This window comes from Dysidea avara, chromosome 6, assembly GCF_963678975.1.
Source record: "Dysidea avara chromosome 6, odDysAvar1.4, whole genome shotgun sequence".
Taxonomy (NCBI): Eukaryota; Metazoa; Porifera; class Demospongiae; order Dictyoceratida; family Dysideidae; genus Dysidea; species Dysidea avara.
This window is the reverse complement of record NC_089277.1, coordinates 10,158,761-10,186,347: the sequence shown is the minus strand read 5'-3', so window position 1 is coordinate 10,186,347 and position 27,587 is coordinate 10,158,761. Positions and strand designations below refer to the sequence as shown.

At 38.1% G+C, this 27,587-nt stretch overlaps 2 protein-coding genes and 1 long non-coding RNA gene across 8 annotated transcripts in view; 1 reads left to right on the top strand and 2 right to left on the bottom strand.

The window, feature by feature from the left end:
• Positions 1-6,428: 6,428 nt before the first annotated feature.
• On the top strand, positions 6,429-10,000 carry LOC136257332 (uncharacterized). The gene is made up of 3 exons (XR_010701913.1): positions 6,429-6,542; positions 8,332-8,424; positions 9,759-10,000. It is a non-coding gene; the product is annotated as an uncharacterized lncRNA (long non-coding RNA).
• A 729-nt stretch (positions 10,001-10,729) lies between these two features.
• LOC136257314 (protein NLRC3-like) overlaps positions 10,730-27,587 on the bottom strand; it is a 273,319-nt gene continuing 256,461 nt past the window's right edge. For 3 of the 6 annotated variants that reach the window (XM_066050434.1, XM_066050435.1, XM_066050436.1), the window contains 13 exons: positions 26,413-26,489; positions 25,616-26,355; positions 19,975-20,325; positions 18,470-19,927; positions 18,283-18,420; positions 17,962-18,132; positions 17,195-17,365; positions 16,428-16,598; positions 12,059-12,229; positions 11,295-11,462; positions 11,045-11,169; positions 10,928-10,987; positions 10,730-10,876 (listed from right to left, as the gene is read on the bottom strand). In XM_066050434.1, the coding sequence (XP_065906506.1) occupies positions 10,934-10,987; positions 11,045-11,169; positions 11,295-11,462; positions 12,059-12,229; positions 16,428-16,598; positions 17,195-17,365; positions 17,962-18,132; positions 18,283-18,420; positions 18,470-19,927; positions 19,975-20,325; positions 25,616-25,904 (3,267 nt within the window). In that variant the 5' untranslated portion in view covers positions 25,905-26,355; positions 26,413-26,489 and the 3' untranslated portion in view covers positions 10,730-10,876; positions 10,928-10,933. Of the gene's footprint in view, positions 10,877-10,927; positions 10,988-11,044; positions 11,170-11,294; positions 11,463-12,058; positions 12,230-16,427; positions 16,599-17,194; positions 17,366-17,961; positions 18,133-18,282; positions 18,421-18,469; positions 19,928-19,974; positions 20,326-25,615; positions 26,356-26,412; positions 26,490-26,698; positions 27,489-27,587 lie in introns of those variants that run through there. The other 3 variants (XM_066050439.1, XM_066050437.1, XM_066050440.1) reach the window with 2 other exon arrangements.
• LOC136258191 (52 kDa repressor of the inhibitor of the protein kinase-like) lies at positions 12,395-15,988 on the bottom strand. Its single transcript, XM_066051513.1, has one exon. The coding sequence runs from the start codon at positions 15,250-15,252 to the stop codon at positions 12,490-12,492; it is 2,763 nt and encodes a 920-aa protein (XP_065907585.1). The 5' UTR covers positions 15,253-15,988; the 3' UTR covers positions 12,395-12,489.

Below are 27,587 nucleotides of genomic sequence, written 5' to 3'. Positions count from 1 at the left end.
GTATATTTTTTTGCATTACAGATTTTTATAATGTACATGTTGACAAATGTTATGATATGACATGTTTGTGCACATGAATTTCCCATACTAGATATTTCTAAAGCATAACTCACTTGTATCAAAGTGTTAAAAGTGTTACTAAATACTTACACATCTAACAAGAAACAAAGGCTCAGGTGAACACACACCATACTATATAGTATAGCAGTATTAGAACAACAAGTTTAGATCGATACACTTGAATAAAGCACTCAGGAAACTACTCTAATAGAACAGTGATTTAGAAACCCCTTTTCAAAATTCTGTGTACACCCCTGCTTTTAGAGTGGTGGCCTTTCTATACAGGTGGTTGCTAAGACAGGTTCCACTGTAATGTTTAATTGCATTGTAGTTAGCTAATACTAAATTTCCCTCATACTTTGCTACTTTGTTGCATGAATTCATCATTAGCGAGCAGTTTTAAAAGGTCAAAATTTTGTTCACGAAAAAGGTACCTTTCACAAATCCGGTCATAGGATGACATTTCCCATGCGAACATATGCCTTTGTGAGCTCAACATGGAAAGCTTCAAATCTGTACTGGGTGGAGAGAGATGCCATCATTGCAATATGTTAATACATAACAAGTTTAAGGAAAGAATTTCAAATGTGAGTAGGGATCATAGTAACGGAGAACTGAAGGAAAATCACCTACACCCACAACTATACTAATAGTAAATATTTAATTTCCACTTTAGTCATATATAGCTACTGAGTAGTACAGCTATGAGTCATGACTGAAGTAGGGATTAGATTTCCACTAGTACAGCCGACAAAGAAATCTCTCTCTTCAGTTATCACAGCACATCAAATTTCCTTTCTTGGGAATGGGTATCAAGATGGTGTCAACCCATTCTTGTAGGACCCTTTCTTGCTTCCACGCAGCTCTCAGTAAGTTATTAACAAAACTCACCATTATTAGTTCCCACCTGAGCCTGCTGAGAGGCCGGATTACTACAAGGATTTCCATTCTCATCATCAATGGTCATTACTCTAGATGGAGTAAACCCCTCTTTAAGTCTCTGATACCCTCCATACTTCTACTACACCAAAACTGCCTCATTCAATCTCAGTTTCCCTAGCTACAAACCAATCATTCTTTGCCTTCCTAATTGCTCTTCTTAATTACCTCTCTGCTTGCTTGTGTAAATTTTACCTGTAGCTAGCCAAGTAATGTACAGTTCATTTTTATGTTGGAGGAATGGGCTTAGAGCAGCAAAAGACTCTCTAAATCATTTCGGCTGGTGTTTCTTCTCATAACCTAATACACTGGCAGCAGATTCAGTCATGACAGTACGAAACACAGACCACTGTTCATCCATGCTACCATCATCAGGCGATACAGCATGTGATGTCTCCAACACCTCTTCTACAAACCTCATACTCACTGGTGCCTCACTGCTATTCTCATCACTAGCACTAGTCCTTAATTGTGACACATCAAACCTCCTTCTCTCTGTTTTACACCCATGACTTCTCCTATATGGCTTCTTCAGTTAGAGTTTCCTACAAACAGACTTGCACACCACACCTCTCTTCACTGATACATCCAAACAACCATGACTGTCCTTCTGGTGTGTCAAGATGTAGCCTATACAATGCCATGCACCAGACACCAAGTATGTTTGTGAATAGCCTTCTTCTGGAACTATGTGTTACACACCATATCTTCAAAATGGAAAGCAGTTCTCTATACCAGCATCATTAATTCTCCATAACCATACAATCCTCTCACTCCATCCCTCCGATCATCATAATAAACTCTAGAGCTAATTCTAGCATTAAAATCACCCAGCACAATCCACTGTTTACCTAATGGTACAGAATCCAAGAAACATTCTAAACCATTCCAAAATTCATCCTTTACAGAACCCCATGTAGGGGCATAGCATGGCACAACATGTAGAAAGCCATGTTGCTTTTCTCCAATCTTAAAACAAGCTGACACCATCCTAGCACTCCACGATCTCCAATTTTCCGTTGTTTCCCTGCAGCTTCCCAACTGTAAATAGCATTCCAAGTAGTACAACACTTACTTCCTCATCACTTTGCCTAGATTCATTTGAGGGTGGTATGCTCCTAATTGCGGTATGCACAACCACACCTGCTACCTGATAAGCATTAGAGCCAAACCATTTGGTTTCCTGTAAAGCACCAATCTTAATGTTATATTGTTCCATAGTGTGTATTATTTGGTCCATTTTTCGGCTTTCTCCTCTCCCAGCTTGACTAGCCACCTCTACTGGGCCCAGGGCCGGAGCCCAGTGGTCCGGCCATGCATGGACTAGCTACAATGGAGGTCATAGTCATGCACACTATTCAGTTTTTATTATTATACGATCTTTAAATTAGAGATTATCTGCTTTCATGTGATAGCTACTCAACTGCATGTGCTAAGCACACACAACATGCCAAGCTAGGGGGGCCTGGGGGCTAGTGTTGTTCCAGTACCAGCTTGTTATTTCAGTTCCAGTTCCAGTTCTAGAACCATAAACCTTTGGAATTACAGTTCCAGTTCCAGTCTAGAACTATAACTGTTACAATTACAGTTCCAGTTCTGGCACCATAACCTTTAGAATTACAGTTCCAGTTCCGGTTCTGGAACCATAGCTTTCAGAATCACAGTTCTAGTTCTAGTTCTAGAACTACAACCTTTAAGATTACAGTTCTGTTTTTAGTTCTGCATAATTAGTTTAGTGCTCCATTTCTAAAACAATGCACAGTGTGTGCTAAACTATGGGTTTTGATTTGATTATGTTATGTATCTAGGCAGAGCAACTACTACAAAACTAACCATACATACAAGGCATTGATGCTCCAAGGCTTTGATTATGAGGGATGATTTGAAGTTAATTATCAAACATTAAACTATGTATAAATACATTTCGGAATGACAGAAACACCTAGGTAGTGAGAATTATTGGTTTCACGTCAGTGTTGCATTGGGTGTATACAATCACTGTACTGGATCGTGGACTAGACCAGTGGACAAGCCATGGACTGGACTAGTGGATAGACCGTGGACTGGACAAGTTTCTTTCCTTTTATTGCAAGTATTTAGGAAACTGGCTGCAACTACAGTATATTTTCCACTAAATTTAGACTATATACATGTAGGTGGACCTGTCAACTTACAGCTTGTATATGGAAAAGCAAGATGGACAGATAAACTACAGCTACTTAATTTTGCTTACTCGAATGGCCCGGCATAGCTTGTGTTAGAGGATACATGTCACTACTATAACATTAAATGTTAAGAACAAGAAGGATGGTGGACGCACATGCACACACAGAGCTAAGAGTTTAACTGTAAATCAAAGTATTTAATACTTCAATTTTTAACAGCTATTTTACACATGTTTCAAGATTGACTAGGAAACAATGCTCTCAACATTAAACACAAGTTGTTGTTTGTAAACAACCCTAGAAAAATGAACAAGCAATGCAGGTAGGCAAAGTTGATAGGTTCATTTGCATATTATAGCAATATCATTTCTTTTATAGCAGTTCAATATCTCAAAAGCATGGAAGTTAAAAGCCAAAATTGTCCTCAGAAACAAGAAAGAATTAATTCAATTAATGTAATGGTTTCTACAAGCCCAAATATTGATATAAGGCATGAGTCCAGTTGTCCAGTCCTCCAGTTCAGCCCAGTGTTTCTAGCCTTTTGCATCATTCTACTGAATACTTATTAGTTGTTGCTTTTATCAGCACACTAACTGTAGTTGTGTAAAGAGCATCGTATTTGCTATTTTTATTGATTATGACCACTTTCAGTTCCAGTATTAGTCCCAGTACTTGATAAACTTTCATTTTAGTTACAGTTCTAGTTCCAGTATTTAGGAAAATTATTGTTCCAGTTCCAGTTCTAGAACTGGGACTAAAATAAAATTGCTGGTACTGGAAATATTTTTAGTTCCAGTACTGAGAACTGGAACAACACTACTGGGGGCATGCTCCCCAAGGGAAATTTTTGAAAATAGATGCTCCGAAATGGTATCTGGAGGCTATATTTACGTGCAAAGTCTTTTGTTAGCATCTTTAGTTATTTGAGATACGATTGTAACTACTAATGCATGATCAATTAGCCCAACACAATGCCATGCGCAGATGACTCACTAGAACTTTGAGTAATTTAAAGACAATCATACCAGAGATGTAATAGTTTACACAGCAGTGTAATTAGAACAGTGACTATATTCTATACTGAATGTTCTATATTAGAGTATCACGATGACTGTTCTATTAGAGTATCTCAATCTTGTTACAAATTCAAGTAGCTGAAAAGTGGCCCGGTCCGGCCCTGATTGGACCATCAGTGCATACCATTGAATGCACGCTCCAAGTGACAAGTTGATAATCTCTTTTGCCCTTAGTGCACAAGCGTTTGGACCCTGTGAGGTGTGCAAATCCTCAGCAGGGACAGAAGCCTGGTACACTGGTGCCCATGTACACACACACACACACACACACACACACACACACACACACACACACACACACACACACACACACACACACACACACACACACACACACACACACACACACACACACACACATCTGTGCCCATGTATCTGTTCCACCATTTGATCCTGATGCATTCTTTTATCAGTTGCCAAACCTCTTCCACTCAGGTTGAAGTGACAAACCTTCTCGACTGAATCATCTGTGTATTAGGCACATCAGCCTCCAGCATCAATCAGAGAGAGATTAGCTGATCTGTGGGATCACATGAGGAGTCATGTAATTAATGATGATATCACTACTTTACCTCCTCAGGATAAGAAACACATTTGTAATAATCCTCCTGGAATTTTGCGTACTTGTGACTGGCTGTGCCTCCCATCACCTCCACCTGTATAATGGGGTACATTGAGACCTGCTCTAATAATTTTCTAACTGTTTTACAATAATACATGTGGATCATGGACAGGTGTCATTACACACACTAGTACAACTGCTATTGGTTAGCTAATCACTCCCTGACCACTGAGTTAACTAGTCTTGCCCCCAGACCACAAGGGTCTGGTGACACACAATAGAAATGCTAGGCAGTATAAAACAAAGCCTTGCAATTTCCATATGACATTACATATTACATAATTATGAGGCTTGAATTCAGTGATGATGGAGTGCTGTTCAAGATCCATGATGCTTCCGTAAAAAAAGCATCGGTGTAGACCATGAATGGGACACAGCCATGAAGAACAAAGTGGGTTTTAGTTGCATGAAAGTATAGGAATATCTGAGATCACAGGCGTACTCGAATCTGATTGGTTACCGATGAATTCCTCGGTTGTATACATCACTTCCAAGAATTTGTATTGTGTGACACCAGACTCTTGTGGTCTGGGGGCGAGACTATGAGTTAACATGAAATATAAATATAATATAGTAGGGTTGGCAATAAAAATCAACTTCTATAGTTTCTCCTCCAACCCTGGGTGATCAATCTTACCCAAGTCTACTTCAAAACCATAGGGTAATAATACAATCATTCCCCTTGCTGTTTCCATAATGCGCATTTTAATTTTCCACAATTTTTCGGGTTTATTAATAAAATGGGCAGCAGCATCAGCGATGCTGTTTAGCACACTTCAATGTTTCCATGAATGATACATTACAAGGTGGCCATTATACTATTGAAATCAGATACGTATTCTTGGTGAAATGGATGCTGCAAGTTTCTACATTATAGCGTGAGCGAGAACAGCAGCTTGTGTTGGCAAGTGAACACTATAAAGCTCCACTTAACAAGGTCCAAAAAGGTGCCTGGGAGTTTGCAAACCAACCTTGGACTTTGTTAAGTGAGTTTCAGTGGGTTTATTTTTTATTGCAGACCTGACAAGTGCCTTTTCAGCAAAAATTGAAGTACAGCGAATCACCCGCAAGTGTATTTTGTACAGCACCTCACCCAATAACCCAAAAAAGCACTGGACAACATATTCTAGATGTTCCTGCCTTTTTATGAATATAAGCTAGTCAGTCAAAATTTATGACACAGCTATATCCCAAATTTGGTCTCTACTGAACCCACTATTTAAAACCAGAGCATTGGTAGGCTCCATCTCCTGAGTTACAACTTTAATCCACAGGGGGTAGATTTTTTCATTGCCACACACCAGTCACAACTTATTGATCTACCAAAAACCAACTTGACTGTGTCACAGTAAACAACCATCAGGGAGGTTACCGAACGGATCGCGAGATTCCCAACACTAGTGAGCCCACGCCTCACACTCGAGCTCTTGATGCTTACTCTCGTACTTTACTATATACTACTCACAATGTATGGATCATACTGACTTGTTGAAAATCAAAATGTTTCACCTGAGCTGCCTTTTTTCCTCGTGAGTATCTAAAAGTAAATATGTACGAAATTCTTAATAATGCACATTGTTATTCTACTTCTTATTAATGCTCACCACATAATGGACAACACGCCGCTCCCATTATGCTGCTGGATTCCTCATGGGACGTGTAGTACTCCAAGTTAACCAGGTATGATGTATTGACTCATTTCACTCATCAGTATGCCCCATAAATTGTAGCTAATTGTTTGATATTAATCACATGTTTCATAAACTCTAGTAGGGGTGTCACTCCAATATACACAGTACTATGATCTGCGATCGCAGTCAAAGCTAAAGGTCAATGAACAAGGCCGATTTTTCACGAAGAACAACCGTCAAACTGTTTTCCCAGCATGGTCAAAGCTTCACATGCAAGTAGTGCTCGAAAATATAGCAAAAATAAACGTAACCAGGTCCATGGTCAAGACAAAAATTTGATGAAAGTCAAGGGTCAAAATCGAAAATTGATCTTGACTAGCTTTGACCGTGGTTGCAGATCATAGTACAGTGCTTATTGGAGTGACGCCCCCTTGTGACCTGGTAGATGAAAAATGTAAATTATTTCAGCTCAGCTACTGACTGCTCTATTAGAGTATTTCGATCTTCATGGGTGCAAGAATTAAATTAAAGCTCATCAGTGAGGGAACAACTCCCGGACCATCTCCCTCCTCTAAACCTATAGCTATGACTGGTTGTACAATGTTTAGGACTAGCTATACAGTTATATTATCACTCTTTAAACGATTTATGGTATACAAAAAATGCCAAAACACCTACCCACTGTGATCTAGTGTATCTATTGGGGTGAGACTGTGTGTATGGTTAGTATAAATGTTGTGAAGTAGGTACTTTTGTGGGTTTGCCTTAGGCCATTTTTGAATTTTACGTTTCACAGACCAAGTATATAGGGTTGATACTCAGTAAAATAAAACTTACAATACTGCTGGCTGAAGGATGATTAGTAATTGTGACCAGATCTGTGAAAACAGGACATAATCGCACAAGCCTAAACTTACAGTATAAAACGTTGAATACATTGGGTGAAATACTTGCATATTATTGAAAAAAATTCCATAACTTTTTTGAATGCCCCTTTCTTAGTGAAGAAAGGGACTAACAATAAAAGCCTGGATACCATCTTATTCACCTGATCATGAGGAGTTGGAAAATCTTTTTGTTGCAGTAGACCCAAGGATACGTAAATTATGAACGTTTGTTTACATCACGTCGAAGTGATCGTATGCGGTTGATTTTTCATCATGAATTTCACCTTTGTTTCAGTGAGGAAGGGAAAGACTTACCCAGTAATTGATTTCCCTGTTCATGGCAAACATGATGGTGAAAATTTCAGCAAGCACCTGTAATTTATTTTCCCTATACTTGCTGTACAAATTGATTTTTCTGTTGTTGCTACTTTGTAGGGCTCTAACTCCTAAAGTTATTGGTATACAATTATGAGGCTGAAACTTTTCCAGTGGGTACACTTGGTTAAGTAGATTATAAATATTCAATAAACAGGAATTTGAAAAATATGCCTGCTTTCGCAGATCCGTTCACAATTTACTGTACATGTCAAACAGCAGATTGTTGTGCCATATGCTACTAGCATTCTGCATATAATGTTATGTAGCAATCCTTTCTTTGGTTCAGCTTAAGAGGTAACTTGCAAGCCTGTCTTGATGTTACCTTGACTTGCAAGGTGATTATGTGAAAAGCATAAATATGACTAACTTGAAGTGGCTTTAAACTTGTTGTTGAACATTAATGATGTACAAGAAGCCACAATGTTTCAGTGCTGGTTAAATACACAGAATATTCCACATCCCAGACTGTGTGACTCCTTAGACACTTGTCTACACTACAAGTTGTCCAGGGATCAAGTCACCACATGGACCAGCCATTATTGTCCATGTTTATACTGTGTATTCTTCTTACAGGATAATCAGGACTGTAAATGTGTACAGGTGGAGTATACTTCATTTGATGTGATGTGATGACTTCATCATGAGGAGGAGGAGACACACATCATTGTAAGTTATGTAATATGTTTGCTGACTATGGCTTGTATAAGGATGCTTCAGATGTACTCAAATTAAAAAAACAAAAAACAAGATGATGTTGTGCTACTTCAGGTGCCCATGTAATTAATACTATCCCATTCTAACTACATTAATCAGCCACGTATATAATTTAGTTTATATTCATGTTATAGTTATTATTAATTCAGCTAGATAATTAGAATTTGTAAATTCTATAATATTCAGCATATTTTGTAATTCATGAATTATTTTGTAATTTGGTAATTACGTTGTTATGCACTGCTAAGGAAACATAACTATAACAAACCACTTTAAACTGCAAATTACGCACAGAAGTATCTTATCAACTGTTTTATAGTGTATCTATCGTGTGTGTGTCCCCCCATGTAAACTCTTTGCTTGCGAAATTGACACAGTAATAATAAATAAATAAATAAATAATATTTTCTCGTGCGAATTGTATAGAGAAAGCCTCAAGGCTGCCCTTCATTTTCGTTTGTGTAAGTACAGGTAATGCCTCCCTTTCAACCCGAAGGATATGCTACCGCTGGTAGCCTAAGAGGCCTTCAGTATTGTTTTAAAGTTGTTAAACGTCTATAAAACCAAAAGGGAGGACCATTCAAGAAGTATATGAAGAGTCGCCATACCCGTATTTCAGACCGCATGGAGGAGAAACCACCTCAGAGCAAAGTTTATCTGTGTGGAATACGGAAACAATTTCAGTAAACCAGGTGCGTGCCCACAGCCAGCTAAAGGCCGGTTGTGGGCACGTGCCTGGTTTAAAAAAATACAGAACTTTTTAGTTCTATTTTTACTAAGTTATATAGTGTAAAACTGTATATTCTTAACAGTACTGTCTACAAACTTGAATATTAAAGGAAAACCTGCTCTAATCTGGTCACCTATTTCTATGGGACAAATTTAGCAGGTGATTGTGTGTATTAGGCAAGTCAATAACACATTGGGAGTAACCTTATTACACAGTGACCATAATTATGTACGTTTCTGTTTATTGTCATGTTCCCTCAACTATCCAACCTTCAGACTAATGTTGTACCAGAACAAATTTGTGTCAATATGACATCATGGATTTCCTATCAAAGAAAGTGCAAATTTTGGTGCGATGAAACCTGTCTAATCCAGTCACTTGAACCAAAATTTCCTGCAGGTGGCTGCCTAATGTAGGTAGACAAATTTGAGGATTATTACAATGGCCAGTTAATGACCTTATTAGGCAGGTTTCACTGCACATTTTATTATGGGATAGTTTATCCTGTACTGGTTTATTTTAGTGTAACAGTAATTATTATATTTCTCTCTCACAGCTAGTCCTAACATTCATCCTATTTAATGCATCTCATATCTTGTTGATGATCACCCACATCCCCTGATGGTTATGATGATTCTAACAAGTTCAAGGACACAAACACTGAGACAGACACCCTGGTGGTGATCGTGTGACTTGTAGAGACACAGAACACACTAGTGTTTGGTACAGTGTACATACTACATGGTTGATTGTCTGTTGTGTGTGTATTAATAACAATGTACTTGACTTGTAACTGAAACTGGTAAATTTAACCATCTGGAATAATGTGTAGTATTATGTAGGGAGAAATGAGGAGCAGTTTTGACCAGTTGTAAATATACTCCAACTTCTCCTAACTATGATCACTTGTAATGTCATTAAATTCCAGTCTAAAGTTACGTTCTAGCTCTGTGGTAGTAGAATCATTGATACTCTAGGATGTGGCTCCTAACATATATCTTAGGAATTAATTTTAACCATGTTTTGTTTTCAAAACCCACAATCAAAACTGGATTGTCGTGACTAGGTTTAAAATACATTATACAAACTACTACATAGTGAATGTCAGGGGCAGAGGGGACACCTATACTTAGGGAGGGCTGGGGTATAGGTGATGATGTGTTTTAGTGTGAATTCCCTCCCCCAGGAAATGGCCCTCTGAGATTGAATCTGAGAGTGATTATTCATGTAAATTGTTTTAGCTTCACCTGACTGCTCTATTAGAGTATTTCAATCTTTAGCAGGTGCAGGTGAAACCTTGTTAACTTTTAAAGATCAATGTAAGCTTTATGCATATCATTTTCTAGTGGTGTATATCTGTTTGCACAATATTAAATTTTATGAGTTTTCAGCCCTATTAAAAGATCATGTGATTTTTGTAGTTTTAGTTTGTCAAACCACTGACCCCCCTCATCTGTGACACATAGAAATTAATGTATTGACCTTAAAGGAGACCTGTTAGGAGGTTTCTTACTAATATTAGCAACGTCATTAACTTTCAGAGATCAAAGCATGTCATGTTCTAATAATTTGGTACAACGATGTAATAAAAATGTCAACAATAATTATGATGTTGTGTTCACAAGTTCTACACAAATCACAAATTAATGATGTGGTTAGGGTGATAAAATTCTCCTACAAATGATAATATGGTAATTATTCAAAAAGTGACTAATTTTGGCTCACATGATCTTATTTTGTGTGTTCTTCAACTGATGATATATTTTTCTGTGATTGGACATTGTCCTGGAAACAATCATAACCATAGTAACAAATAATAGATCACACAATAACACCTCCTACCACTTGTCTCTTCCTCTCTTCCAGAATGGTCAACAATTGCTTGACTTGATCATCACTCCTATGATCAACCCACACATGATGACATATTGTATTGTCCACAGCTGCTTGTAGGACTACACGACTACCTGTAGTGATCACAATGGTACACAAAGGTATGGGACATATCATACAAATATATAAACACTGTTTTACATAACATGAAACACTTCACTATCATCTAAACCACATACAAATCTTACAACTACACTACCTTCCACTGATAAGCCACAGCCAAATATCCAGAGTGTAGTCAGAGTATGATTGCATCGCAGACCTTCTGATATTACAACTGCTCCTTTATCTTGTATCTTATTCCCATCAATGTTCAGTTTTGTGATTGTCTTATTTTCCATCAATAGTGTCTTGATACAAATGACACCTGTAGTGATCATAACAGTAGACACAAATTAGGGACATGTCTATATCAACTCAGTACTAGTCATCAATACCATACAGTCAGATTATTACACAACACATTCAGGTGTTTAGGATCACAAAATATCTCCTTATTAGAGAGGTGTCCTCAACTGTGATTAATGTGTATGTGTATACTTGAGAGTTTAGGGGACCATGTATCCTGATTATTATAGGGTGTCTACAATTCAGGTGATCTTGTCAAGAGAATTCTACTCCAAACATTGTAGTAAAATATTTTATGTGACTAATTTTATACAAAATAATTATTATTGTAGTAACAGTGTACATATGATACAAGATGTGTAGTGTTACAGAACAAGTGGTATATCAGAAAACCACACCAAGTGGTACACAACCTTTACATAGTAAATTTACTGACTATAGTACACAAAATGATTGGACAGAATTAGACTATTGTAAACACTTGTATGGCTTTGACACTATATGGTTGATTCAGTAAGTCTACAAACATTATTGTAAACACAACATTTTGCTATCATCATCAAACCACATAAAGTTTCACAACTATAGCTAGCTACATGATGATGTAGTATTTACCTTCCACTGATATCCCACAGTAATCCATCCTGAGCTCAGTCAGAGTAGTGTTGTAGTTGTAAAGTGGTTCACATACAGCAGACACTCCCTCATTGCCAATCTGATTACTACCAATGTTCAATACTTGTAATTTCTTATTTTCCATCAATAGTGTCTTGATACAAAAGGCACCTGTAGAACAGTAGACACAAATTAGGGACATGTCTATATCAACTCAGTACTAGTCATCAATACCATACAGTCAGATTATTACACAACACATTCAGGTGTTTAGGATCACAAAATATCTCCTTATTAGAGAGGTGTCCTCAACTGTGATTAATGTGTATGTGTACAGGGGCTGATCCAGGGGGGGTGGATGGGGTGGCTAGCCACCCACCCTGGATTAAACTATATATCACGGCATGCAAATTAAGCATTAACAGCTCATACTAATCATATAAAACACTACTTGTACACATTTTTCTGCTATGTTTAGTTGCAAACTCTTTACATATTTGTTCAACATTTAGTTGAAAGCTAAATCCTTGCATTGCTAACACCCCAAGGTTGCCCAGTCTTTCATCCGTCATAGTGGTGCGCAACCACAAATGAATTTGCCTGAGACAAGAAAAGGTCCTTTCTGCTTCAGTGCTTCCAATCGGAAGTATTACCAATATGCACAGGAGTTCTCTTATATTGGGGAAGAATATTGGATCTGCATCTTCACTCAGCAAGTGAGTTATAGACTTCTCCTTTAAAGTGGCATGGAATTTATTGCAGTGAGCTTTCCATCTAGCAAGTTCACTGTCAAGGTCATCTTCTGCTGGTAGCAAATGACTCCATTTAGATTTTAAGATGGTACACAGTTGATGTTCGTCTTTTGTGGTAATTACAGTGGGCACCAATGCACACAGTTCATAATGTGCTCGTGTATCTACAGAAAATCTGGCTTCCAATTCACTTATAATTGAGTCTAACAAAGGAATGGTAATTGTCACTCTCCAGTAATCAGTTGGTGAGCTTACTGTAGGGTTTGGTCTAGTTTGACGGCCTCTTATAACACGGGGCATACTTTCGCTGCTGCTAATATCCCTGCATAGATTTAGAGCTTTATGATAAATTCTATTATGTTCAGCATTTACATTTTCACGAAGTTGCTTGTAATGCTCCTTGACTTCATCAACTTTTTTAAAACCAAAGTATACCTCTTGTAGTCTACCTTGTAAACATTCTGCAATTGGTTTAATCGGCTCCAATAATTCTTTTGATAGCAAAAATGCAACCACGTGCTCAAAGCTAGTAAAAATGTGCTTCAAACCATTAGCAGTGCTACGAGATTCAGAATCCCAGTTCCAAGTATTTCCATCAGGATAAATTTCATTGTCATCATCAGCAGGTGAACAAATATGTTCCCAAGTCTTAATAAGGTAAGGATACAATTCTAAAATTGTGGTGAAAGTATTATGCCGTTCAACCCATCTTGTTTTACACAGCCCATTTATCTTAGATTTCCTGGCAGATGGACACAAGCGCTGAATTATGTGTTCAAGAAACCGTTGTCTCTTTGGAGAGTTGTGGAAGTATAAGAACGCCTGATGACAGTTATCAATCATATTTTTTACAGCTTGAACCTTTGAAGAATGGCATATTACTAGATTCAAACTATGCAGGCAGCAACCTTGAAATTCTGCATCTGGTGCATTATTCTTTATATGTGCTTGTACACCAGAATTTGAAGAGCTCATGGAAGCTGTTGTATCGTATGCCTGCCCTCGGCAATTTTTAACATCAATTTCATGTTTTTGTAAAACTTGCAAGATGCCATCTGCAATGCTTTTCCCAGTTATCCTCTGAAGAAAATGGAAGTCAAGTAACACTTCGTGCTTTATTGGCTTCACACGAAAATTTTCATTATCAATTTCCAAGAACCTTAAGCAAACCGACAAAATCTCCTTACCATGAGATGTAGCTTCATCAGCAATTAATGAAAAATGTGGACACTTCTGTATGCAGGTTCGATAAAATGCACGAATTTGGTCAGCAGCTATTTCCAGTATCTCGTTTTGAACGGTCTTACTGGTATATTTTGCATTCTTTGGACCAAGTATTAAGTGTTCGCTCAGTGCTTTATTGTTCTTTGCCAGCAATCTAAGTATGGCAATGAAATTTCCTTCATTTCTTAATGGCTCCTGTGTAAAGTTCACCTTATCCTGATTGTGACCTTGGAGAGAAATTCGTTGCTTTGCACACAATAATACTGTCTCAGCAATTGTTGGCAATACTTCAGTATTAAATTTAAAATTCTTAGAGCTTTTATCAATTAACTGACTATCGATTCTTGATTCAGGATTAGCCCACCTTCTTGTAAATTCAAAGGCATGATCTACTGCTCTCAAATGATATGCATGTTTGGCATGCCTCTCCATCAACTCCTTGGATTTGTTGTAATTCTTGAAGGGCGTACACACAAATGCACCGAGATGTGTCTTTTCACTGTCAGTTAAAAACAAAATGCAGGGCAAACACCATCCTCCTTGACTATTCTCCAAACCATAACGTAACCATTTGTAATCTTGAAGCCATCGAGATTGAAAAGTTATCTGTTTTCTTTTCCTTCCTCCAGAAACAGTGAAGTAGACTGTGTCAAAATCAGTGCTCCTTAGATTGCTTTGTGATGAAGTAATCAATTCATATTTTTCATGATCTTTTATTATTCTTGATCTACTAATGGCCACTTGCAGAATATCACTAGATTCTGAGTTAGATACAAAGTTCACGTTAGGATAAGATGGCTCACCATTGCTATTAAATTCAACAGGATCACTATCATGGAAAGTTTCTGGTGCAACCTCACGGCAAAGCTCACCAGTTGATTGTTGAAGGCTCACTGTCAAATTATCTGGCCAGTTAGCTGCTTCAATGAAATCCGCATTAACTCTAATACTTTCAGTAGTGGAAGGGGTAGCCTCTGTCTCTTCATTTATGCCCTGAGATTGACATTCATTCCCATCACTGTCATTGTTGATACCACTTTCATTAGTGATTGTGACTGGAGTTTCACTTCCAGACTCAGTCTCATTGTCAATCAAACCTTCTTCCCCAACTTCACTGTCACTGTTACTTCCATCAGTAGTAAGGGTTTCACTTAGAGGATTCTGTCCTTGTTGGGCTATAACTTTTGATCTAAAATAATCTAAAATAGACCTGGACATCTGTACAAACTAGCACATGGCATCTACACTAACAGTGCACTTTATTTGAAGCAAAACCTTCAGGTGGACATTTATTATTATGGTTTTGTTCATTTACAGCTGCAGTTGTTAAATGGACATAATAGCACAGCTGCCAACAAGTTTTTAAACTATATGCTGTAGCTAGCTTTACAGTGTTTCTTCTAAACAGCTAGTACACTGTCTGAAATTCTAGCTAGTAGCTACATACAATTGTTCTTTTCAGTCAAAATCACTTCCAGATTCAATCTAATTCTTTGGTGGATTCAGGGTGGAGGGAAGGGGGCTACGGTAAAACTTTTGTTCTTATACAGTAACTGTTAGCTGCTACTGCTTTTCTTAGCTGCTACTGCTCTAACTACACTACAGTGTACAGATACAATTTATCCTAAAGGGACCCTTTTAGGATATTGTATCTGTACACTATAGTGTAGTTAGGGCAGTAGCAGTAGCAGCCAACAGTTACTGTATAAGAACAAAAGTTTTGAAACTAAGTAAAATTTGATCTAAATAGCATGTTTTGAACACCTAATTTTAAAAATTTTCCTGGGGGGGCATGCCCCCAGACCCCCCTAGACAGCTCGTGCTTCGCACTTCGCTAAGCGTGCTCCGCACGCTGTCTGCAGTCACCTCTCTCACCAGTGTATAGCTACACCCTTACTGCACATGTAAAGCTTGTGAACTAAGCCAGCCACCCCCTTTCATTTATTCCTGGATCAGCCCCTGGTGTATACTTGAGAGTTTAGGGGACCATGTATCCTGATTATTATAGGGTGTCTACAATTCAGGTGATCTTGTCAAGAGAATTCTACTCCAAACATTGTAGTAAAATATTTTATGTGACTAATTTTATACAAAATAATTATTATTGTAGTAACAGTGTACATATGATACAAGATGTGTAGTGTTACAGAACAAGTGGTATATCAGAAAACCACACCAAGTGGTACACAACCTTTACATAGTAAATTTACTGACTATAGTACACAAAATGATTGGACAGAATTAGACTATTGTAAACACTTGTATGGCTTTGACACTATATGGTTGATTCAGTAAGTCTACAAACATTATTGTAAACACAACATTTTGCTATCATCATCAAACCACATAAAGTTTCACAACTATAGCTAGCTACATGATGATATAGTATTTACCTTCCACTGATATCCCACAGCCATACATCCTGAGCTCAGTCAGAGTAGTGTTGTAGTTGTAAAGTGGTTCACATACAGCAGCCATTCCCTCATTGCCAATCTGATTCCCACCAATGCTCAATACTTGTAATTTCTTATTTTCCATCAATAGTGTGTTGATACAAATGACACCTGTAGTGATCATAACAGTAGATACAGATTAGGGACATGTCTATATCAACTCAGTACTAGTCATCAATACCATACAGTCAGATTATTACACAACACATTCAGGTGTTTAGGATCACAAAATATCTCCTTATTAGAGAGGTGTCCTCAACTGTGATTAATGTGTATGTGTATACTTGAGAGTTTAGGGGACCATGTATCCTGATTATTATAGGGTGTCTACAATTCAGGTGATCTTGTCAAGGGAATTTTACTCCAAACATTGTAGTAAAATATTTTATGTGACTAATTTTATACAAAATAATTATTATTGTAGTAACAGTGTACATATGATACAAGATGTGTAGTGTTACAGAACAAGTGGTATATCAGAAAACCACACCAAGTGGTACACAACCTTTACATAGTAAATTTACTGACTATAGTACACAAAATGATTGGACAGAATTAGACTATTGTAAACACTTGTATGGCTTTGACACTATATGGTTGATTCAGTAAGTCTACAAACATTATTGTAAACACAACATTTTGCTATCATCATCAAACCACATAAAGTTTCACAACTATAGCTAGCTACATGATGATGTAGTATTTACCTTTCACTGATATCCAACTGTAATCCATCCAGAGTTCAGTCAGAGTAGTGTTGTAGTTGTAAAGTGGTTCACATACAGCAGACACTCCCTCATCGCCAATCTGATTATCATCAATGTCCAGTTTTGTGATTGTCTTATTTTCCATCAATAGTGTCTTGATACAAATGACACCTGTAGTGATCATAACAGTAGACACAGATTAGGGACATGTCTATATCAACTCAGTACTAGTCATCAATACTATACAGTCAGATTATTACACAACACATTCAGGTGTTTAGGATCACAAAATATCTCCTTATTAGAGAGGTGTCCTCAACTGTGATTAATGTGTATGTGTATACTTGAGAGTTTAGGGGACCATGTATCCTGATTATTATAGGGTGTCTACAATTCAGGTGATCTTGTCAAGGGAATTTTACTCCAAACATTGTAGTAAAATATTTTATGTGACTAAATTTATACAAAATAATTATTATTGTAGTAACAGTGTACATATGATACAAGATGTGTAGTGTTACAGAACAAGTGGTATATCAGAAAACCACACCAAGTGGTACACAACCTTTACATAGTAAATTTACTGACTATAGTACACAAAATGATTGGACAGAATTAGACTATTGTAAACACTTGTATGGCTTTGACACTATATGGTTGATTCAGTAAGTCTACAAACATTATTGTAAACACAACATTTTGCTATCATCATCAAACCACATAAAGTTTCACAACTATAGCTAGCTACATGATGATGTAGTATTTACCTTCCACTGATATCCCACAGTTATACATCCTGAGTTCAGTCAGAGTAGTGTTGTAGTTGTAAAGTGGTTCAAATACAGCAGCCACTCCCTCATTGCCAATCTGGTTACCACCAATGTTCAATACTTGTAATTTCTTATTTTCCATCAATAGTGTCTTGATACAAATGACACCTGTAGTGATCATAACAAAAGACAAACATTTCAATATTAATCATCAGTTGATGAAGATATGTGATGACCTTTGGATACCTAATTTAACAAATCAATCATCTGGTTATGTACTAATACAACTATCACACTATAACAACATGTAGCTAGTACCTTTAACTGATAAGCCACAATTGTATATACTGAGCTTAGTCAGATTGTTACTATTGGGTAGTTCCTTACAAAGCAATTCCACTCCAATGTCTCCTATTTTATTCCCACCAACATCTAATACTCTTAATGAGGGACTACCTGTGATCATAACAGTATTATAAACAACATCCATTAACATGGAGCTTACTTCTCATGATCTTTACTAAGTGTATCACCCCAGCACTAGTGAGACCATTAACAACAAGGTTCAATTCTTGTAGTTTAATAGTTTTCTCACAACATTGTGCCAATCTTGATACTCCTTTATCTCCAATGTCACACCACCTCATGTTTAATACTACAATGGGATAATGATATATTGTGTATGATACACACAGTATATCATAGGGATAAAGTGTAGTCAGCCTCAAAATCAGTTTTATTGGTAATATTCCTGGAGGTGATACACACAGAGATTCAGTAATACACTTCACTGCTCCTACCACATGATCATTGTTAGCACCATACTCATCACTACCTGATGATAACTGGGACAAAATAAACTGGAGATGTTCTTGTGATTTCAATTGTGTTAGTCCACACAGTAACATCATGATATTTGGTAGATGATGAAAATGTTCCTTCATTAATTGGTACTGTTCTTTCTGTGACATAGTGATAACAATATAAAGAGAGCAAAGAAACTCTTGAACACTAAGGTGTGAAAAGTTGTATGTGTTAGATTGTCGAGTTAAGTATTTTATATTAGTACACTTTATCAAGCCAAAACCATCATAATTTTTGGGTAATGAAATACCTGACTGGATGAAGTCATCTTCTGTGAATATAATTCTTGGATCTTTATACTGAACCTTTACACTTCTGAGCAATCCTTTCCTCTCTTCCCTAACACTGTACCACTCAAAGAATGCACGATAAGCTAACTTACTCAGTAACATTATTGTGTGTAGTGCTTCTTCTGGGACATCTGGTAATATCTGATGTAATATTTTTTCAGCATCATTAGCTGCTGCAGATGACACTGGTTGCTTCTCAATCTTCTTCTTTTGTTCCCTTTGAAGAGTCATCACTATGAAGAGGTGATACAGTTCTGTCAGTGTAGATGGAAGACTCTTCTCCTTGTACTGAAAAATTTCAAGTATCATCTTCAGTGAAAGTGGTACATAACAAAGGGCACTAATATGAGGAAATGTTTCAAGTTTTTGAATAAACAAGTTAACCGCTTGAGTATCATTGGGAAATACATTTTTAACATATTCTTTTATTTTTTCTTCACTAAATCCTACCACCTCTATTGTTCTGTTGGCATTAAGACCTTGACATGCATGAGGTCTGGATGTTATCAATATTGTTACCTCTACCATGGTCTCTTCTCTGATCATGGCCAATAAAATTGGATCATGCTGTCGACGTTCAGCTGCCATTTCATCGAAACCTTCCAAAATCAGTAAACACTTTCTACCTAACTGTTCCTTCAGCTGGTGATATGTATGCTTTCCAATGTGCTCCATCATGGCTTCTTCAAGTGACTGTTGTTGGACTGTCCTCAATGGTATCAGGATTACAAGATTAAACTTATCAGATAAAAACCCATCTCTGGCCCACCTCACACAGATCTCATTGGCAAGGGTGGTCTTGCCTATACCTACACAACACATACTACATCACTACTACATCACTGTTAATACTCACCTGGGCCTCCCATTATTAGTATCAGTCGAGGACATGGTTTGTTCTGATAATAGAAGATATCCCTCAGATCACCAAGTCGCTCTTTCTTTTGTAGTAACTCATCAACTTGACCTCGTAGTGTTAATTTAGTGAATTCTTCCAAGTTCTTGTCTACTCTGGTCACCTTCTCATTTTTCACTAGTGCTAATTCAATGAACTTTACTGGACCTTTCCCTTCAACAGAGGTGAAGTCCCTAATATACCTCACTTGTAACATGTTGGTAGCATCACCTAGTGGAGTAGTTTGTTCTGTTTGTTTAGTAGTTGTTGTTTGAGGACCACTTGTGGGTTCACTACCACTTGAGTACAGTGCTACAAAAAGAAAATTATATATTCATGCAGTGTGTAGGTCAAGAGCTGAGGCTGAGAACAGCTACTATTACACTGTATCAGGTATGTGTTTGTTCTATACCTTATATGGATGAATGTGCATGTATACTGTCTGGTGAGTGTGTGTAATTGAGCAATATCACTAGTAGGGCAGCATAACTTTGAGATGGTGACAACACTTAGCTAGGTAGCGACAGATGGACCTTTAAAACAGTGTTTATCAGTGTGGGATTCTTAAAGATAAAAATGGACTATAAAGGTACAGAGAGGAACTGCAAGATGAACAATGTTAAACTGTAACTGGTCAAGTTATGTCACTTCTATGCTGGAATCATCACTATGGCTTACTCTAACGACACGTATAGACATTAATATCAAGACTATACATTTTCTACAATCCTTATATCACCTCACAGCAGTACAGATACTACCATACTTCACCCAAACTCAATGATCAACCTGACAGTACCATGTTCTCCATTTTATTCCCCCTATTATTTATTGACCACAGAATTATATAGCAAGGGAGTAAAATGATGTACCTGATGAAAGCAACACTCTACTCCTGTTTAAATCCAATCTGAAAACACTACCTGTCTCTTTATTGTTCTTTTTTTTTATAGCAAATAACAATGTTGATGTAGTATGTATCATCTTTTGTGCTGGTCCTCTGGACACATCAAACACTGTCTGTCTGTCTGTCTGTCTAGTAAAAATAATAAATGCTGAGATCATTCTGTGAATGCTATCCCACTAGGGACCTGTGAGAAGGCTTAAAGCCTGTGAATACAGGGAGTCAGAAACATGTTTATCTGGGTATCTCTTTACACCATAAAGTCAATAATAAAAGTTAAATTTCAAAAGAGTAAGGTGCAAGGTGTGCCAGTACACAATTAAATTCAAGAGACCTGGGTAGATGTAATCTACATCTAACATAATGTACATTTGTATTGGTTATACGTTTAAATAGTTTATTTATACAGGGAAAAACAGCATCAGCCAAGAGAGGCTGTTCTCTTCACTTGTGCCTATGACAATAACAATGTACAACACACACACACACACACACACACACACACACACACACACACACACACACACACACACACACACACACACACACACACACACACACACACACACACACACATACACACAGAATGTACATAACTTAACTTAGGCCTGCATCAAATATGCCAGCATAACAAAAAACCTAACACACTGGAGTGCTATGCCAGCATAATGCTAACATATAAAAGGTGGAGCTTAATAATTCCATGAAAATAGATTGATGCTCCTAATAGAGCAGTCAGTGTAAACTGCAAGCTACATTGTACATACTCCTTAAATCAATACTCTCTAATAGAACAGTCACCTTAAATTGTAATGAAATACTCTAATAGAGCATTTGATGATTAAAAAGCCCCAAAATTATTATAAGAAATGTTGTTAACCTAGGAGCATAATGCAAGCAACATAATAGGTGAAAATGTTGGGAAATTTCTGAAAGCATTTGAGCAAAAGTTTGAGCATATTTGACTCAGGCCTAACAAAACAAGTTACGTGCAGCAAAACTAACAAAGCACAAAAGTAATGATTAATTTTAAATTGTCTGCATGCATGACAGTTCCAGCAGTGGACAGCAGGCTACAGCCACTCCCACTTCAAGCTGCAATAATGCGTCATACATATGTTTCTATAGTTATTTATACCAGGAGGGCATCCAGGGTTTGGCAAGGGACAGTGCACAAGGGGTAAAGTATAATAATGGAGCAGGGGATTGGGAGCTACAGTGAGCTAAAGTACTTATTCTGAAAATTTTGATGTAAAGAAGTATTAATGTATAGTAGTTTTATATGCAAATAATTATTAAATAATATAATAATTAAAAGTATACTTTCTTTCCAAGTGGTCTGCATTAATTGCAGGGATCAGTGACAGTCACATTTAGCCACTAATAACCAGCTAGGAATTTTGCAGATTGGTTCTTTGTATGCCATTCTATATGACAACTAAATCTTATGCCAGTTTTTATCAACTGTGGAGGATTCTTAAGTATTGCATGTGGTGACTGTTCTATTAGAGTATTTGACTGACTGCTTTACTACTAGAGTATTTTACTGACCGCTCTATTAGAGTATTTCGATATTGTTTAAAGTTTTGATTGTATTATTATTGGGAGGAGAGACAGTGAGCCTCTTCCAGCTTGAAAAAGGAAGTGAAAGATACAATACATAATATACACAGGAGCGTAGGGAGGTGGTTCCAAGAGGTTCAGGAACCCCCCCCCCCCCCCTGTAAATAAGTGTCCAGATTATTCTGTGAATGCTATCCCACTAGGGAACTGTGAGAAGGCAGCCCATGAATACAGGGAGTCAGAAACATGTTTATCTGGGTCAATTGGATGACATTTTGAATAATCAGGTCTGACCTGGATGAGATCATGTGCCAGTAATCATACATTAACAAACTTGATTGGAAATGCAGTTGTGCAGTATACTCAGGAAACTAGCATGGAGCCACACCCACATTAATGAGGTTTGCTCTCTGTAGGAATATGTGCAACCATGCCCACTTATTAGAAGAGCATGTTATTGTCTGTGGGTATTTGTAGCATCATGTCCATTATTGGGATTGCTGCTTGTAGCCAAACAAGTATAGTTATTCTACTGTCAAGCAAGCTAAATGGGAATTGTTGGTTGCTGTAGTTACCTGTAGACTTACATGGAGCCACCACACCTACTTATTGATCATGTATTACCTTACTGGTAGCTATACGCTTGCATTAGGGACTATTAATATAGCTCTTGATGGATGCCATTATTAAACCAGGTCACACCTGGATCAGATTTGGGTCCCATCCAGATAATGACCTGTTTGGGTCAGTACTGACCCACTTACACAACATTGGTCCTTTATGGTGTTTTATGTAACACAACACTTTTATCATGAAGTCAGTCAGATACGAAACTATAGTAGTGAAACAACTGAACACTATACATCATGACAGTGGTATGTGAATGTGCATGTGTAATTTGTCACAAACTTGTCACACATGACACACACACACTACATACAGGTCTTATAGAGTAACTGAATTGAGGATTTATTGCTAGTAAAATTATTTACATGGCACATGTTTATCTGCAACATCCTTGTACTCTTATCATTAATTTATTAAGGCTTTACAGCACAAGTACTGAAGATCTGTAGGATACTTGGTCCTACAGCCTGTTTAAAGATCTAAATAATATTTGCACACACACACACACACACACACACACACACACACACACACAAACACACACACACACACACACACACACACACACGCACACGCACGCATGTATGCACGTACACGCACGCACGCACGCACGCACGCACACAAACACACACATACACTACACCTTTTATGTACGTTTACACTCGCTTGTTGGGTCCTGTACATTACATATAATTAAGATGTTATAGAGTATGTTTGAAAAGGTCATAGAAAAGAAAAGAATTCATTGATGTGTTGTCACATAATATAGATGTTGTCAGCAGGCCTTTAGTGTTTACACCACACGATAGTCAATAATAATTGTGACCCAGTTGGCAAAAGGGGGTTTATAGCTTTTCCAAATTGTCACGTTTGACTAATCATAACTCCTCATGTATTCAACCTATCACTTTCATATTGCACCAAGCCCTGGTGCTATGTTAGGGGTATAAGGGGAGGGTGATACCACATTCACAAGTAAAGTTACAGGTTGCCAAGTACATGCAATTGAAAAGGATAAAAGACCCCTTTTCACAGACTGTTAGTTTAACCAATGCTATGTTATCATACAACCAAAACCACACTGAAAGTATGTTCGTACGTAGCTATAAAAAGTACATAATAATAGTGCAAGGTGTGCCACCACACAAGTATGTACCTATCAATGTCAGGCCCCACCCCCCACCACGAGGTCTCCATACACCCACTGGGAATTTGACATCTACATTTGCCCCACCCCTGGGACTTTTGACAGCGGCAGTTTGCTGAACCAACCATAGAAATAAAGTGGGGACACAGCTAGTTGGCTTTTGACAAGCTTTTTTAGCTCCACTACTGAGGACAAATCCCCTGTATTTGCCCCCACCCTACTCCGAGCCCAACGGTAGGGCATCACATGATTGATAGGTGTATTACATTATCACAAATCCAGGAGACCTATGCAGATTCAATCTACACTCCAAATAAACTCTCTGTTTCCCGTCCTGGACTCAGGAATATTTGCATGCGGGCGGGCGGTCCATTTCCATTATAAGATCGGCTAGCTTTTGAAGCCATATTTGCCTGACACAGCCAAAAAGGCTGCATAAAAGCATGCTTAAGCTTGTTCCTTCCTTTTGTAAGTTGCAAAAATAACTCAAATGTGAAATTTGTGCTGACTTGATAGCACTGCTGACACGCTTGAGCTGGCACTGTTTTAAAACTTTTACTGAGCCTATCAGTATGCAAGAATAACGGGAAAATAATGGAAGAATACGGAATACTTAGAGCTGACAGTAACCAGATGCTGGCGGTGGACGGGAAACAGAGAATTTATTTGGAGTGGCCTAATATAAGGCCACTCCAAATAAATTCTCTGTTTCCCGTCCTGGACTCAAGCATATTTGCATGCGGGCGGGCGGGCGGGCGGGCGGTCCATTTCCATTATTTCATTATAAGATTGGCAGCTTTTCAAGCCATTATTTGCCTGGCACAACCATCAAAAACTGCATAAAAGCATGTTTAAGCTTGTTCCTTCCTTTTTAAGTTGCAAAAACAGCACAAACGTGAAGTATGTACCGACTTGATGGCACTACTGACACGTGAGCTGACATGGTTTCAAGTGAGCCTGTTAGTGTGCAACAATAACCGGAAAATAATGGAAGAATACGGAATAATAGAACATTTAGAGCTGACAGTAACTAGATGCGGGCGGTGGACGGGAAACAGAGAATTTATTTGGAGTGGCCTAAAGTATCAGTTAGACTTTTTGAATAGTTTATTTCCACAGGGAAAAACAGCATCAGCTATAATAGGAGAGGCTATATTCTTCAGCTCTGCTTTGACACTACAACACACAATAACTTTTGAAAATAGCTACAACAATCCCAGAGCTGGACAGAATCAAACTACAGTTAAGTAAGTGCAGAAAAAAATTGCAATAAAAAGGCGCACTACAGCCCCTCCCACTTTAAGCTACAATAATGTATCGTGCACAAGTCAGTAGATACATGCAGTTACGTAATAGCTCACATTCATCTAGCACTTCAGCTACGAAAGCTAGTCTTCCTGTATTCCGCAAGATCCTGCAAAATTTCTCCAGCGTCCCTGGTCCACTATTGGTCAACTGCTCGACGATGATTCGGTTCTTCTCCTCCCTGCTCGTCATCTGTAGTTGTACTCGTTGTGCGGCATTTTTTCCTATCATTTTTTCCTGTATGAGATCGTCAATGATATCGTCAGCGTCCAGATAATCAACGAGGAAAGCGCGATTGTTGGTGAACACCTCCCTCTGTTTCTTCAAGCTCTCAATACCAGCCATAGCGGCTTATCAAGCACTAGACATGCAGGACGGTATGAGATGATCTACTGATCTTACGGAACTAGGCGGGAGACGGCCTGTTGAGTTGAAACCTTGTCCTACACTTATAGCTAAATTAGTCTTAAAGATGAATGATTTTAGGGGTAAAATCCAACAACCACTGATAGTCACTTAGTAGCTATTCACCTTCTTAATCTGTTTATAACAGGTAAACTGATCGTATTTTATAAGTGATTATACTAACAGGAAGTGACTGGTAATTATCACCGACAAACAACACATAGGTCAACTATATAAAATGTTTTTAATGGTCAGTAGTACACAGGATGACAGTGAGGTGTGAAACTGCATGTGACTGTGACAATATTAAACTAAGTATAGCTAGTTATAGAAATAGATGAATGACATGTACATTAATGTATCTGTATAGTATTGCTGTTATTTCTTAACCCTATAAGGAAAAGGAACAACAAATAAAGTAACATTTAAAATACCGAGGTGTTCTTACCAAGTAAACTTCTTTCTAGCTCTCCTCTGACCAGGTTTCTTTCTCTCTCCTTCGACTGTCTCTTATCAACAAGTTAGCTACATAAAACATCCAAATAATAAACACCCTTAAGTATGGATAGTGCATGGGACCTGTATAATATGGACATCTTTAGGAACAATGAAAAGTGTCCTGACTACAAGGTGTCCTGAGTCAGTTTAAAGGAGCACAAGTAAATTAACTAAGTGTCTAGAGTACACAGGTATTCTCAAGTGTCCACATTAACAAGTTACAGAGTAGTAATTACCTTTCTCTAACACTTCATGTTAAGGCTAATACCATGTCTTAAGGCACCAGCTTGACCTGTAACCAAACAATGAAAACATGTTCAACCTGATAGTACACGTGTAACTGATTTTACTACAGACAGGCAGAAATACACACAAAAAGCAAAGCCTCCAGCACCCTTGAAAAACATAGTCATTGCCAGCTAGCAAACTAACACTACTCAACTGTAACAATAATGGATACCTGGGAAAGCAAATGCCTTGTCTCACTTAGCACCATTATCCTGTGGGTTACTAGTCCTGTTCCAAGAGGCTGCACAAGGCTCCAGTGTTTGAGAAGTGCTAGACTGCTTCAGAATCTCCAGTTGACACCAGGCCACCAGGATCCCATTACACAGTTGGGTTGACTTGGGAATTGAATCTAGACCATTTCTATTATCAGGCTGATTTGGCTATGCTGGTAACCCACATACAAAGCAAAGCCTATGACAGCATTATGAAACACAGCTCTTGCCACCCAGCGAACCAGCACTGGGATTCCTGTGCACCACTCAGGCACTTGAGCCTTGTGCAGGCAAATCCTCCTGGGGCAAGGCTAGTAGCCCGCAGGACTGTCCAGGTCTAACGGAGAGAGGTCACAGAACCCAAAGTTCCACAACAACTTCAACACTGCTAAGCGAGACAAGGACAGTTGGGCATTTGCTTCCCCAGTTAATACCAGGTACCCATTGATGTTACAGCTGGGTGGGCTGCTTTCCAGTTGACACCAGGCCACCAGGTCCCCATTTAAACAGCTGGGTAGACTGGAGCAATGTGAGTAAAGTTTTTTTTTTTTGCTCAAGAAAACAATACCAAAGTGTCGTGACTGGAAATCGAACCTGGGACCTATCGATCACCAGGCAGATGCCC

Bases quoted from the DNA above. Each gene is read 5' to 3' on its own strand.
- LOC136258191 (XM_066051513.1), bottom strand. From the start codon at position 15,252: ATGTCCAGGTCTATTTTAGATTATTTTAGATCAAAAGTTATAGCCCAA.